Source organism: Lonchura striata, chromosome 3 (genome assembly GCF_050655825.1).
Source record: "Lonchura striata isolate lonStrDom1 chromosome 3, ASM5065582v1, whole genome shotgun sequence".
Classification (NCBI taxonomy): Eukaryota; Metazoa; Chordata; class Aves; order Passeriformes; family Estrildidae; genus Lonchura; species Lonchura striata.
The window spans coordinates 21,833,312-21,848,602 of record NC_140705.1 but is presented as its reverse complement, the minus strand read 5'-3'; the positions used below and the strand labels follow the sequence as shown (position 1 = coordinate 21,848,602).

The following is a 15,291-nucleotide window of genomic DNA, read 5'->3' as shown; positions in this document are numbered from 1 at the left end:
ACAGTCTTGCTGCCTTTTCCAGTGACTGTCTCATGAGATGTAGATTTCAGCAGAAAATTCTTTTCACTTTGGGATTTAGCAAAACTTTTGAAACAGTCTCCCCTTGTATCCTTGTGGCCAAATTGAGAAGACAGGGACTGGATGGGGGGACTGAAAAATGGATGAAAAACTGAGTCAGCAAACACAAGGGGTATAATTTCTTGATTAGAAGTGTGATTAGGAGCCAGTGGATACTGCGGATGAACACAAGGGGCCACACTGTCCAGCCCCTGTCTGTCACTGGATAACAAATTGGAATGCAGCTGGAGCAAGTTTGAGGGTAACACAATATGATGGGAGAAAAGTTGATGTGTGGATTCTAGTACTGCTAGATAAGAGGGACCTTTAGAGTATGGAGGAATAAGCCAACAGGAAGCTCATAAAGTTCAGGAGAGACAAATACAGAATCCTGCACTTTGCCTTGAATAATGGCATTTGTGAGTACTCTTGGAACTGGCTGGGTAAAAACAAGCTTTACAAAAAGCACCCAGGTGACTGAGTGGAGAGGCTGACTAAGAGTTAAAAGTGTGGCATTGCAGTAATAATATCAGACTGGAGTGTATGGGCACCACTGTAGTCACCAGGTTATGGTTATTATTTCCCCTTCAGCACTCATGTGGAAAATTGTGTGTAGTTTTTGTGTCCTCCACTATACAAGAGAGATATTGCAAGAGGAAGCAAGTTTGGGGGAAAGACCCATTAAGGGGCCAGAGGCTGGGTTATCTTTAGACAAGGAGAGGCTGAGTGAGGCTGGAGGAGAGAGAAGGGTAAAAGGAACCATATTACTAATTTGGACTGAGAACAATAAGATAAATTATTCCATGACACATTTCAAAGACAAAAATATGCTTTCAGTGTTCTCTGTTGCCATATTCTGTGTTGCAAGGGGAAAAGTAGCTGTATAATTAGTGAAAAATTTGCATTCATATTTTCTTCCTCAAATTTGCAGAATAATACCACAATGTCTTCTTAGAGGCATCAGCAATCCTACAATTAGGATTTTTGTAATAATCCTGTGTGTATGGAAAACCTAATAAAATGGTGTTTTAGAGAAGCCATTAGGTGTGAATGAAATATGTCTAGCATAATAGAGGGGCTTTAATAGAAAGACTGAATCACAAAGAAATGTTACAAACAAGTTGCTGTTGATGGATACAGCCTGCATGAAAGAGAAGAAATCACACACACACAACACATTGTAGCTGCAGTCTTGAGCCTTAGGTCCCAGTCCTCACCTCTCAAAATGAGGATTTAGCACATGTTTCAGATGAAATTACTGCAGTTGTAATTAATCAGTGTCACCACAAAAAAAAAAAAAAAAAAAAAAACACAAACCAAAAAAACAACAACAAAAATAAAACCAAAAAAAAAACCAAAAAAACTTTCTTTTCCTCCTTAATCAGTAAAGAGAAATAGTTTTTTTGCTCAGCAACTGTGTTTTCAAACAGAATGAAGAATTAATTAAGTCATTACTTGGCTTTTTCACTGCCAAGACTGCTATTATCCTGGAATAATGGATTCTGTAATGTTTTAACAGAAGCTGAAAGAAGAAGCAAACAGTGCTGGCAGACATTCCTTCCTGTTCATGCCTTCTATCTGGAAAATGCTTATAAATTCATATTAATGTCAAAATTATAGTAAGCTTTTCTTTATAGTTCTTTGCAATTTCATCAGTACCAACAAAAATAGCCTACTTTTATTTTTTATTATCATGAAGTGCCTTAGTAAGGTTGCCTTTTTCCCCACAGAAGTGTGAGGCCTTTAACTCTCAAACCTGTACTATTATTTAATCATAGAATTCTCATTTCTCTAATTCATTATTTTCTCCTTCAAAGAAGTAGAAGAAATATCATCTGTAGGTTTTATACTTGAGAACTTGTTCTGCACAGTGCAGTAGTTGACGCTAAATATATTGTTTATTGAAAGGAAAGTTGAAATTTTGTTTTGTTTTTTTTCTTGTAAATTTTAGCAAGTCTTATCAAAATAAACACTTTTGATGGGTTTCTTTTATTGTAGCTGGTCACTGTGGCTCACCAGACCCAATTGTAAATGGTCATATTAGTGGAGATGGTTTCAGTTATCGTGACACTGTAGTCTACCAGTGTAATCCTGGCTTTCGACTTGTTGGTACGTCTGTCCGAATCTGCCTACAGGACCACAAGTGGTCTGGACAAACTCCTGTTTGTGTCCGTAAGTGCAATTAATTTTTCACTGAATTGTTGCTACTATTTTCAACGTAATTGAATATTAACAGTGGACTGGATGTTCAAAAGTGTTTGGGCTCAGATCAGATATTTATTGGACTTGTTGTCAGTTAAAAGGGCTGTTATGATCCAGTTTCTAACCTAGCACAGACTTGTTCATATTTTCAGTAACACCTGATTTCTGTTGTTTCAGAAATAGCATGCCATAGACACTGAAGTTTGAATAGCAGGCTGCAGCTGTGTACTATCACTTTCTCTTTGTAGAGCATAGTTGCTATGTCAGGTATGGGCTTGCTGAGCCTCTCTCCTATTTTTTTCACCAAGAGTAAAAAATTCTCTTGTATGTTTTCATGGCTTGAAGGACAAAGCTGGGATAGTGTTCAGCTGTACATTTCTGATGATTGCCTGTTTTTTTCAAATTGGCCTCCAGTTTACTTACCCATGCAAGCCAAGGCATGGCACTGAATTATGCTACATCTGTTAGAAAATAAGTTAACTTTTTTATAGCCTTTAATATTTTCTCAATTCACGTGGTTTTGAAAATCCCATAATTAAGTGCTAGAATTTCCTTCTCTAGCTCCTTCTTCATTTGCATGGCAGATTATCTGACATTTTCTGAACCATCAGCCATTTAATCAGTCAAGTACAATTATCTTTTTTTTTTACTACTTTATTATGCAGTTGATTTTATTTCCTTTTCATTTCAGTTTTATTAAAGAGCCCCATTTTTATATATGTATATTATTTTTAATGGAGAATTTATATAAACTATTTAAGTGTTGCATTTTTTAAGATGTCTGCAATTCAGACATAACTTTTATCTACACAGAGTCACTGAGATGGTCAGCTTTTCTGTTCAATACATATTAGGTGTCTAAATGTTCAGTATTTTCTTTCTTTGGGTAAAATGAAAATTTTTACATGTGTACAGTGACAGGAAATATCCGCCAAGTGTCATTGCCCTTTTAAAATTCTGTTTATATCTTCAAGTGATATATATTCATCAAAGGAGTCACAACTAGCATTGTCACTATTAGTGCATCCATTTGACTGTGCAGTGAATAAAATCCATTCAAAAGAAAGAAACAAAGCAGGGAAGGGCAGGAGACTGCTTCTTCTTAAATGTTTGTTATCATTAATGTTATGAGAAGAACTGGCATCAGTTTCTGTTATTAGAGTTTGCCTAATGCTTTCCATTACAACATGGTTTTCTTTTGCTTGGAATGCTACCAGACTGAAAAGCCATGAAAGATGGATTTATGTCAGCATCCAAACTTCAGAGAATTTTCCTCCTTTGATTAATTTATTTAAGAAATTCCCATACAAATGAGACTCTTATTTCTGAGATGTAAAGTGAAAACATATGGTTCATCAATGCTAGAAATGTGTTCTACTGAAATATTCTTCTGACTGAGCATTATGGGGCCTGAACTAGAAATATGGCTGTGGTGGGTTGACCTTGGCTGGATGCCAGGTGGCCATCAGGCTACTCTCACTCCCCTCCTCAGAAAGGCAGGGGAGAAAAATAAGATTGCAGCTTCCTAAAATAAAAGGGAATGGTTGCACCTGCAAGCAAAGAAAATAAATATTTTCATTTTCTACTTCCCATGAACAGGCAATATGTGGCTGCTTCCCAAGAAAAAGGGCATCAGCTTGTGTAACAATTCTCCAAAACATGTGTGTAAATAATGGATGATACCTCCCTTCCTTCCCTGCTGCCACCCTGCCTTGCCCCTTCCTCCTCCTTCCTCTTAGCTTTTCTATCTGAGCAAACATCATATGGTATGGAACATCCTTTTGGTCAGCTAACCTGGTTATATCCCCTTGCAAGGTTGTGACACTCCCAGCCTACTGGTGGGAAGCTGGAATGTTGGGGAGACAGCAGTGATGCTGTGCAGTGCTGCTCAGCAGTAGCAAAACAGTGGGGTGTTATCAAGACCTTTCTAGCTAATGATAGAAAGCACAGCTCTAAGACATCCATCTCAGGTAGATCCAATATAATGGCAGAGATATTGCAAAGACATGAGGGGCTGTGCCCCTGAAAATTTGCCCCTCAGTGGTCTTGATTTAGTGAGATTTTTACAGGAGATCACATCTTTTTATATTTTTAATTTACTTTGAAAGAATTTTTAGATTTGTAAAGATATTTTAATATCTCATCACATGGAAAATTAGAACTTAACCATAATAAGCTTATTTTATAAGTTCTGTTTTAGCAAAATCAACACACATAAGATATAATGGGAAAAATTTACTCCAAAAATTATTTCTTTATAGGCATAAGAAAATCAGATAAAAAGAATCACTACTTCAGCAAAGCAATACAATATTTTTGAAACTGTAATGCTTCATAACTTCAGAATGTTCTGAAATAGTGCATCAAATTAGTTTGGCTCTACTACATGTTTTAAGTTTGCTGGGAAAAAATATTTTCCTTTTACATAAGGTAAAAAGTAGGTTCTAAGAGTTTTATTGAAAAAATAAGGTTTTTCTCCTGGTAGTTAAGAATCCTCAGTAAATATATCCTATTCTTTTTCTTATATGTCTTGTATAAATGTCAAATTCAGAAGTGGAAAAAAAAAAAACAAAGTGAAAAACCCAAATGCCAAAGGAGCTCCAACCTGCAAGTGGTTCCATGGATCAGTACCTATCACTTAGTTGCTAACATGCCTATTTTTATTCTAACAGCAATCACATGTGGACATCCTGGGAATCCAGCCCATGGAATGACTAATGGCAGTGAGTTCAATTTAAACGATGTGGTGAATTTTACCTGCAGCACTGGATACTTGCTTCAGGGTGCTTCTCGAGCACAGTGTCGGAGCAATGGGCAGTGGAGCAGCCCTTTACCCAACTGCCGAGGTAGGAGTTTTACCCGGCCTCAAAATACTGGGATATAACTCACAAGCCTGTCCTTTAGGAACTTATTCTCACCTTTATTTCAGTTTCTGCATTTTTAGGTTGGAGATTGTTGTTACAGCTGAGTATTGAGAAGCCTAGACTTTTCCGTATTTTTACCTCAAAATTCTCAGACTGCAATCACCAGCATTTAGTTTATAGACATATAAAGTGAACTTCGTACCAAAAAATTATATTATGTCAAAAAATCACAGTTGCCTGTCTAGCCTTAATTAGGCGCATTTTAATACAATTTTCATAAATGGTCATTATGGAATTGAATATTTATGTATCAAAACATTATTCTCTTTTTTCTTAACAGAATCTGACAGATGTGAAACCTGATTTTTCTTACCCCACCAAAAAAAAAAAAAAATGGGGATAAAGTGTGATTTAATTTTGCTTCTTTTTTTTGCAAAGACATCAGAGTTTGATTCCTAGTGTGCTATGGGTAAAAGTGGACATGCTTGAGAGACATGTTTGAGAGATGAGAATGAAGCAAAGGTTTGTGTTATGATAAAATCTGTATCAAATGTATGTATTAGGAAAAGACAAAGAAAAATCTTTTTAAAACACAATCTACAATTCTCAGATTGAATTCTTTATCCAGATCCCAGTAGTGTAATTAAGATTAAAACTCTTTAAAAAATTAACCTTTTTCTACTCCTTCCATATTTGACCAATGTTTTTATTTATTTTCTTTAATTTTTGGCTATTGTTGCAGAATATGGTACTAACACCTCGTCTTTGGTCTGTTCCACCACTATCTTGATCAGACACCTAAAATCTTTTCACTAGTTTGTGGTTTTAAGTTATATTATTCTACTGGTATAGTACATGCTTTATCAATGCTGAATCCATTAAGATAATGATACTATATGATATTGTGAAAAATTTTCTTTTGAATCACTGAGGCAGACTGAGTATCTTCTGGCCAAATCATAGATGCAAACTGACAGAGAAATGAAGGCAGAACATGAGTTAAATAATGTAAGATATACTGAAAGATGTCAAAGGCCCGTGGAAGACTTTTTGAGATACTCTATATCCTTCAGTGCCCTTTTTGTGAAGGCTCTGGAAGGAAATGTATTTTATTGGCTCTAATTTAAAAATGTTTTTCCTGGTCATATTCAAAGCTGGAATTATCTGGGTTCATTTATAAATGTTACTAACAGTGCTAATTTCCGAATATGTAAACCAAAAAAAAATTTAAAAATGCTTAGTGTCTGGATCTGATGGCTGTGTCTGCTATGGAACATGCAAAGAAATAGAACACAAAGATTTATCCATAAATTCAGTGGTTACTAAGCTTTTCTTGAGTATTTTCTTTCACTAGAAAAATATTAGAATAGTGTAAGTACTATGCTTTTTGTTCTTTGTGTCTTGTCTTTTATAGGCTAAAGGAAATTGCAGGCAGCAAAGTCATTCTAAGGATACAACATTGGGATTAAAGATCATGTAATAAAAATTTAACTTCAGCTATTGTACGTTTATTATCTCCACCTGTTGGTTTAATAAAAATCTTATTGTACTACAACTGTTGTTTCTAAGAATAATAATTATCTTTGGTGATTAGCTCATCATAGTGTTTCAGAGATAGGTGATGCAATTTCAGGCTTAGTGTGTGTGGAATTAGATCTTTCATTCTCATTAAAACAATAAAGAGATGGCAATTCCCTCAGTCACTACCCTCAGAATTTATTCAAGTGAGTTAACTAACATAGCAATGTAATTATTGGAACAGAGAAACAAGAATTAGCAAACTGTTCCTATTTAGGCTCATGGGTTTCTTTCCCTTTTATACCGTTTTCTTTTGCTAGACCTAAGTGTGCAAACTCCTCTGTCTCATCTACGAGGCATTTAAGTAAGGTTTTATTTGTTGGAAACACATACTTTTTCACTTATACTGTAGATGCAATCAGAATCTTCTCTGACTGCCAGAGGAAGAGATAGAACAGCTTTATGGAAGTTCAACGCCATTTATGAGTTGAGTTAGTCAGCTATTTACATTGAACACTATTACATTTATTAAAAGAAAAGCAAATCTAAATGAAAGCAAGGAAAAACAATGCAAAGACTGAGAAGATTTTTTAAAAAAGAACATAAGAATTAGGATGCTTACAGTTACTATAACATTATTTGAGTTGTGTCTCCTGTCTACTTTTGTTGTCGTTTTAAAATTTATTCATAGGAATTTGATTTCAATCCACGCCAATTTATGGTCTGAAATCTTGTTTAGGGAGGTTGCTTTTCTGAAAGGAGTGAGTATTATAGATGCAACTCTGCCAAGATCCATTCACTTAAGAATGGTAAACTCCTACCAGAATAAAGTGGCCCAGAGCTCTCAGCTTAGCGTCTACAGTTATGTCTATTCTCATGCAGGTGGTGAGAAGCTGGACTTTTGCCATTCACTCAGTGTTTCTTCACATGATTCTTCTCTTCACTTAGTATTTCTTTTTCTATAGCAAAATATATTTTTTGGTGACTGTCTTGTATCTCTTCCATCATTAACTGCAAGGATCCACCTAATTTGGTCACCTACTCAATGCACCCTGCTAAAATCCAGAGTACTTTGCTGTTAATCATAACACTGTAGCTGATCACATCTGTGACTGAGTTTAATTGATTTAAAGGGTTTGAAAAAATTGTCATGAAGTTTGCAATTTGTCTAAGAAACCTCTCTTCATGGAGAATAATAAACTACCTAAATTGACAATAACTGTTGTAAATATGTGTGTGCACCAGAAGATATTTAGTTGTACTGTGAAGGGAATATCCAATATCCACTTCAGCTAAAGCATATCAGTGTTAGAGTAGTTTCTATACCATTCTCCTAGTATATGCACCTCTGATCTAGAAAAGTGGGGGATTCCTCTTTCAATTATATGAAAATTTAAAGCGCTATAATATAATTGCCTTGATAATTGGTATTGTTTCTCATTTTAGGTTAGGGTGGTGGGTTAACCTTGCAGTAGGTATGTAGCAGTTTCTCTCTGCTGTTACTACTCACTTTTCTTCTCTGGCATGTGTTCTCCAAAGGCTGCAGAGAGTTTCTACTGCACTACCTTCTCCTCTAAATTCAGTGTTCCCTGTCTTACTTCTCACTGTTTTGTGTGTGTGTGGCCTCTTCTCTCTGGTGCATTCTGCCCTTTCCTAAATATATCTTCAGAGAAACAAACTTCTCTCATGGCTCACCTCTGATTTGAAGAGAGACTGAGAGTTGGGGCTGTTCAGCTTAGGGGAGAGAAAGTTCAGGGGAACTTTGCTTATCATCTATACTTATCCAAGGGACAGTCTAAACAAAGAGGGCTGGACTCATCAGTGGTGCTCACTGAAAGTACATGATGCAAAGGCTACAAAATCAAACATAAGAAAAAGCTTTTTAAATGTGAGGGTGATAAAACACCTGAATAAATTTCCCAGAGACATTGTGGATTTTCCAGTCTTACAGCTATTCAAAACCTAATTGGACAAATCCCCAAGCAAACTGTTTAGTTATCACTTCTCTGTTCAAGTATTATTGTATATAGATTATTAATAAAGAATATATATACAAGAATATATATATATATATTCTTAATATCTATACTAAAGAATATATATACACTAACATTCCAATGTCAAATTTGGTCTTAATGAATTGATAAGAGCTTTCCTAAAGCAAGTAATAGCACTTTTTCTGGCATAAGCCTTTACTTCTAAAAAAGTCTTTTACCTAATGCATGGAAAACATTTGTTTTAAATTTTGTTGTTAACAATGAATTATGAATTTGTTTACAAAAAAAGTAAATCTTTCAGCTCTTTGAATATCCTGCTGGGACAGGATTGATTCCTGGCAAACTTGTATCATTTAATTCAACAGAGATTTTACATATGACCTTTCTTTCAAACCTCAGTTGAGTTCACCTGAATCAATAAAAAACTTGGCTTCATTTGGCTGAGACTGTACAGCAAGTGCTACAAATTAAAGATTGCTGCTTGAAGCTATTGTAGAAGTTAATTTAATTTAATTTAATTTAATTTAATTTTGAAACCAAGCTGTTATATATGCATAGGAAACCTTGATATTTTTGGAAAATAAAATGTGGTAGTTCTTAGGCACCTTTTTGCAATGATACATTGCTTCTGTCTGTTGTGTCAATATCAGGTTAACTATTAAGTTAAGTAATCAGTGACAGGAAATTTAGTAAGGAAATTAAATGGGAGGTTTTGGCTTAGAAAAAAGTAATGCTCACAAAAGATCACATTTGCTATTTAAGAGCTGTATGATAAAAACTTGTATGAAGAAAAGGATTTTAATTTGTTTGTATATCCTAAATGCTCTGCAAGCACTGAATTGCTTTGCAATGATATTTCTCCCTACTCCAGAATGCTCTGGTTAACTGTTTTGGCTGAGCAAGTAAAACCTTTTATCTCTTAAAAATCTACATATTTTGGTAGTATTTTATTTGGACCTGTGTTCTGAGGTAATGTAATTCTTAAAATACCATGGAGAAACTATGTTCCTACTGTTTCTGTTGAAAATAAAAAAGGGAATGTTGTGATATTAAGGTACTTTGTAAAAGAGAAACCCCATTTTTTTTTAATTATTTAAACATTAATATCTGTTAAAAATTATATTTAATCCTTTCAATGTATTCAGTATTTTCTGAAGATTGCTGATAACATTTTCTGGAATATGAAGGTCTGTGAATAATGGCTTTAAATTCATCATTTGTACTTCTCCACATAGACTCTATCTTTACTTTTTTTCTTTAATTTATTTGATAAAAACCAGGTAAAGTAGTTGATTTACTTGCCTTTAAACTGAAGCCAAATGGCATCAGAAAAAAAAAAAAAAAAAAAAAGCTGATCTCTATTCCCTACTGCAAATCTATCTGAGTACAGCTTGGTGCAGCCTGGGTGCGCTACCCCAGAAGTAGTTGTGACTATATTAAATTTTAAGCCAAGTATGTTCACTGGATTTTTTTTTTTTTTCATTAGCAGTTTGGAACCACTTTTCATTTAGCCTTTGGAAGCACAGAAAGGCAATCTCCATTCTTTCTACTTGTCATAATAACTCCTAACCACCAAAATGAGAACTGAACCAGGTGGTCTCATCAGGGCTCTGCACTCTTGATTGCACTGCGGGTCATTTTTCCATATATTATGCTTAAAGCAAGAACTGCTGTATCAAACACCACACTTTCTGCCTGTATTAAGGCAGACTCATTCATAATCTGTACCAGGAAAAGTGGATATCCTTTGCTACTCTTTCCTTCAGATTTCCTTTTATCTTTTAATAAAAGATATTTAGGAGCTTTCTGCTGTTAGAAATATGTTTCTTAAGACCAGAACCACTTTGATGGGAAGATCCATTTGTCAAAGTTGCAGAGGTTTGAGTTAGCTCACATTCTCCAGCCTGTATCAGTACGTCCAGGCTATTTGTTAGTGATAAAGAATTCAGGTGTCTATTTATACTGCATTGGCGCTGAATTTCTAACTTGAAAGGTTTCTTTCTTTATCTCATTGGTCTTAGATTCTTGAAAAGTTTAATTAGGCTTTTATGTCTTATCAGGATACTGGTATCTATAAAGAATTGGTAATTTTATCATGTTCTATTTAGTGGCTATGTCATTTGAACCAGTGGTAATATGTTCCACTCCTTCACTGACAAGAAAAATAACCTTTCTGATGGCAGCTGATAGAAATGTGGGAGAGACTGAGACTGGTGACCAATGATTCTCATTCAAACACAAAGCAGCTCTGAATTTAAGCAGTTTTCAATCTGTGGAATCAAGGACTTGTATAAGCTGAGAAATGCATTTTGTTCAATTTTATTTTTTCCAGAGTCAGAGGCCTTTGTTGTGACTTAATTATACTTAAATGCCAGATATGCCTATTCTTTTCATATTGATAGCATGTTGATATTCTTCAGAAGGATAACTTGTACTTGAGTAAGGTTCCTAAATAAGGAGGTGAGGTGCCATGAGAGATGCCATACGGTGTCTGAGATACTTACCTGATCTGGCAGAGATGCCCATCCCTGGAGTGAAAACAGCCTGGAGATCAGGCAAAGACACTTCAAAAGGTGGTAGAAACATTTTTTGAGGCAGCTGAAGAGTTTGTCCTAGTCTGACAAAAGCTACTGTGTTAATGCTGCTTGTACGTAAATGGCAAAAAATTAGTTTTGCATACAGAGAACACAAGAGAAAAATAATAGGTAAATACTTTATCTTTCGGGTCAATTTGGTATAGTAATACCTAGCAAAATCAGAGTTTTCATTCTTGTTTATTGTTGACTTTGCATTGACCTTTACTAAAATTCCATTTACTGGCAATTTTGTCATCACGCTTTAACAAGCAGAGCTTTCTTTCTTTTTATAGGCAACATTTTTAAAAACTTGTCATAAAACCAGACTGAATTCTCTACTCTTTATTCACTCTAGAGTGTTAGTCCCTAAACATTTTCTAGATACCAACATTAATGCAATACTTTTCACATAAAGAATATTTAAAAATTCTGTTGATAATATATGAAAGTTTATAAAAAAGCTTAAGATTTTTTTTCTATCAAGAAAAAAAAGAGAACAAGAAATGAAATACTGTGAATTATGTACTTTTTGATGATCATTCAACTTCTTAACAGAAAGCTGCCCTAGAGGACTCTGACATGGTCTTTTAACTTCTTTGTCCTCAAGGGTTTGAATCTACTCAGTGTGAGGTTCCAAAGTTATCAGGGCAGACTTGGAGTATTCTCTAGCTTTTCTCAGAAGACTAAACCAAGACTGACAGAATTACTTTCCCATAGAACTCTTGACGGGTGGCATTGAGAGAGAGCAATCTCCATCTACTCTCACTGTGATTTACAATTGAGTCCCCAGGGTGAAAGGCAGCTGAATACTGCCTTAGTTCTATATTCCAGCCAACTCAAATTCTTTTCTAAAGTACTCCGTACTGCAGCCCTTCTTAGCAACAACACACTTGTGTATATATTTAAAAACTGATAGCTGATCTTAAGTGGCACTGCAGGCATAATTGTGGTTACATTTTAACTTGAGAGATAATATTCTCTTGCATAATCATTTGATAAGACTTCATGTATGATGCAAGGATTTAGTTCACAGAGCACATGCTTAAATTATGCATTTAGTGACTTTAGTATTTCATTCATCACTGAGCTGTCTAAACAGATACTGCTGGTATTGAACTGAAAACTCTGAATCACACAGAAAAAATGATACTTTGGGACTGCAATATATTCCTTGAACATCCCATTTTTCTGGCCTGCCTGGAGAAGTAACTTTTTCTGTTCTCCCTATTAACTTCCAGAAATTTCAGTTAGAATTGCTTTTGGGTAGCATATCTTTATGAAGCAAAGTTCCTTTTAATTTCTAATACTGACTTTCCATAAGCGAGCTCAGCACAATTACCTGTTAAACCAAATATTTAATTTTAAACAGTTACATTTGATTTTGTTTTATGTTAATAATCTCAATTTAACTAATAAAGGGACAGCTCTTGTGAATGTTGGTTAAAAATTAAACCTACGGAGAAAATTGAATAATACATAGGATGAGAAGAATATTTGAAAATAATTGTATTCATTTATCTACAAAACCTTCAATAAATGCAAGAATTTTTAACATGCATCAGATTTTTCTTCTGTTTCAATAGACTATTCTGAGATTAAAATAATTTGAAATGTTACTTTCAGTATTCTCTTTCAACTAATCTAATGCATATTTGAGTTCAATAGCAATGATTTTCTCTATATTGCAGTGAAAAATATACACTTTTGGTATTTTCTTTTGAACAGATTCTAAAATGGCATTTTACTGTTTATTGTACTGCTTTTTCTTTTACATAATTTTTATCTGTACAATATTTCACTCTTTATCTCTCTGATCTATAAATAAAATAGGCAGTCAATATTATAGTTAAAAAAATAATACTTTCTGATACTCTGGAGTTCCCACAACTCCCAAATGAGATTTCTATGTGACTGATAGTCTATGATACTATGATAAGTTGTCTATGGAAGGCACTTTCTTTTAAAGGTTTGTGCCTGTAGCTGTCTACTGTCCTTCCCATTCCATCAAAGAGAATACCAGAGCATCTGCAATTCCATTCTCAGACAAAACAACAGCAACAAAATGAAAACCAAACCAAATAAACAAACAAAAACCTTAAAACAAACAGACACAAAACCACCAAACAAAACCACCCAAAAATCCCACCAGAAAGTAAATTAAAAATATAGATTGCTTGGAGGAAGATTCATCTGACACATTAAGAAACTTAATCTGATAAACTGTATGAATAGTCCTATAGCATGGGAAGAATTTAGTAGTATGTGTCTTCATGCAAATTTCCACTAATTTTGTGTATTCATTAATGAAATTTTACTGTAGAAGTGGATGCCCTGTTTAAGCTGTGAATGCCCATTTTTAGTGCTATATTCCTTGGATAAAACAAATTTGGATGATATTAAATGCAGACTACTAAACATGCATCGGTACTGTGGATCTCTGTGAGTACAGCAAGGAGTTCTGTTTGTACCAGGATAAAATTTATAAATCATAAAAATTTTAAATATGATTGATATATTGATAAACTGTTATTAATTCACCTTTGGACTATTGGCAGAGGAATGTAATTATTATTCTTTCACAGGATTTTACATATATTGTTACAGCCATAAAGCACAATTCCATTTTTTTTTATCTGTGTAATTTAAGCGAAGGGCTGCTCTTGAAGGTGTAGTGGAATGGAAAGGTGTTATTTTACCGTAGTTAATTTTTAATAAGAAATTTCATTGCAAAATGGTGTACTGATTATAACATGGATATAGTTCTCAAGAAGACCTGAATTTTGTTCTCTACCAGTATAAATATTCCATACAACCCTGGACTTCATTTTTTGATATGCTGGATCACAATAGTGGTATTGTGTAATGGTGAGGTTGGGAATCAAATTGCCATAAAAAAATCGTTTTGGCTAAATAGAAAGATTTTGAAATATTCACTTCTGTGTTTGAAAATAAATCTATCTGTATTTTTAAATTAAACAGTGCCTGGCATGGGAGCTGAATTGCTTCTACTTATTTAGATGGTTTTTCATTTGAACCAAGTGGCACATTCACAGGAATTGTTTGGAGCATGTCTCAGGGGTCAGTATGGACAGGAGGATCATTCTTCATGAGCTGTTCAGAGAAATTCACCCTGTTCTGGAGGGTAGCAGTGTACAGTGGCATAGACTGAGCCACCATTTACTGGCTTCATGCCAGAAAACAAGTGCTGGCTTTCTTTAATTCACGTTGATACAGATGTTTATTCAAATGTTTAGGAACGTGTATACATTTATGTGGGAAAAATAAGTTTAAGGATGTGTTTGTACAAGGCAACTTATAACTATGCAGAGGATGCAGGCTAGTTCAGGAAGCAGAAACTTTACAGCAGCATCTATCCTACAGCACTACTCTGTGTCTAATTGCCTAGGAAACAGGGTTAATTAGGATGCAGCATGTGTTGCTTCTGGGAACTGGTTTCTGTAAGAAGGGATTGTACTGTGAATACATATGAGTGCCTTCAGATCTAGCTTAATGTTTTAGTAGGGCAACCTGTCAGTGGACTTTTACATTTTACAGACTTCCACATGCGTCCCTGTGCTGCAATCATAGTTGTATTGGCAGTGTGAGAATTAAAATTAGCTGACAAACATTAGTAACCATGGAAAAAAAAAGCAATAACAAAGAATGTGTCATGTAAAAGAAAAAAGCATTTTCTCTTGATAATACTCTTAAATACAGATCCCCAGAAGAAAGGATTTTTGGAGCTCTTCAAAGCAAGTACAGAGACACAGACTTCCACATCCAAATTTTTCACAGCTTTCAAAGAGCAGTGAGATATTAGGACTTAATATTTTTCCCTGCCTTATGGGACATAAAAAAAAAGTCAAGAGCTAAAGAGGTATTTGTTTCTGTCAATGAAATTTTATGTAAACACATATTTATTTAACCTGCATATATCTGATTACTGTATAAAAAGTTATGGTTATAGCACTATGTTTAAATAAAAGTTTTTAATATGAAATATAGGCTAAACTATTATAATGTAAGCTGAATGTAACTTCTCTGGTGAATTATTTCATAGGATTCACCATAAATCAA

The 15,291-nt window shown here is 34.5% G+C and overlaps 1 protein-coding gene across 3 annotated transcripts in view; it reads left to right on the top strand.

Moving 5' to 3' along the window:
• Positions 1-15,291, top strand: part of CSMD1 (CUB and Sushi multiple domains 1) — a 1,051,612-nt gene that overhangs the window by 996,245 nt on the left and 40,076 nt on the right. For all 3 annotated transcript variants that reach the window (XM_031504428.3, XM_021551131.3, XM_085576363.1), the window contains 2 exons: positions 2,056-2,229; positions 4,932-5,105. In XM_031504428.3, the coding sequence (XP_031360288.2) occupies positions 2,056-2,229; positions 4,932-5,105 (348 nt within the window). The remainder of the gene's footprint in view (positions 1-2,055; positions 2,230-4,931; positions 5,106-15,291) is intronic.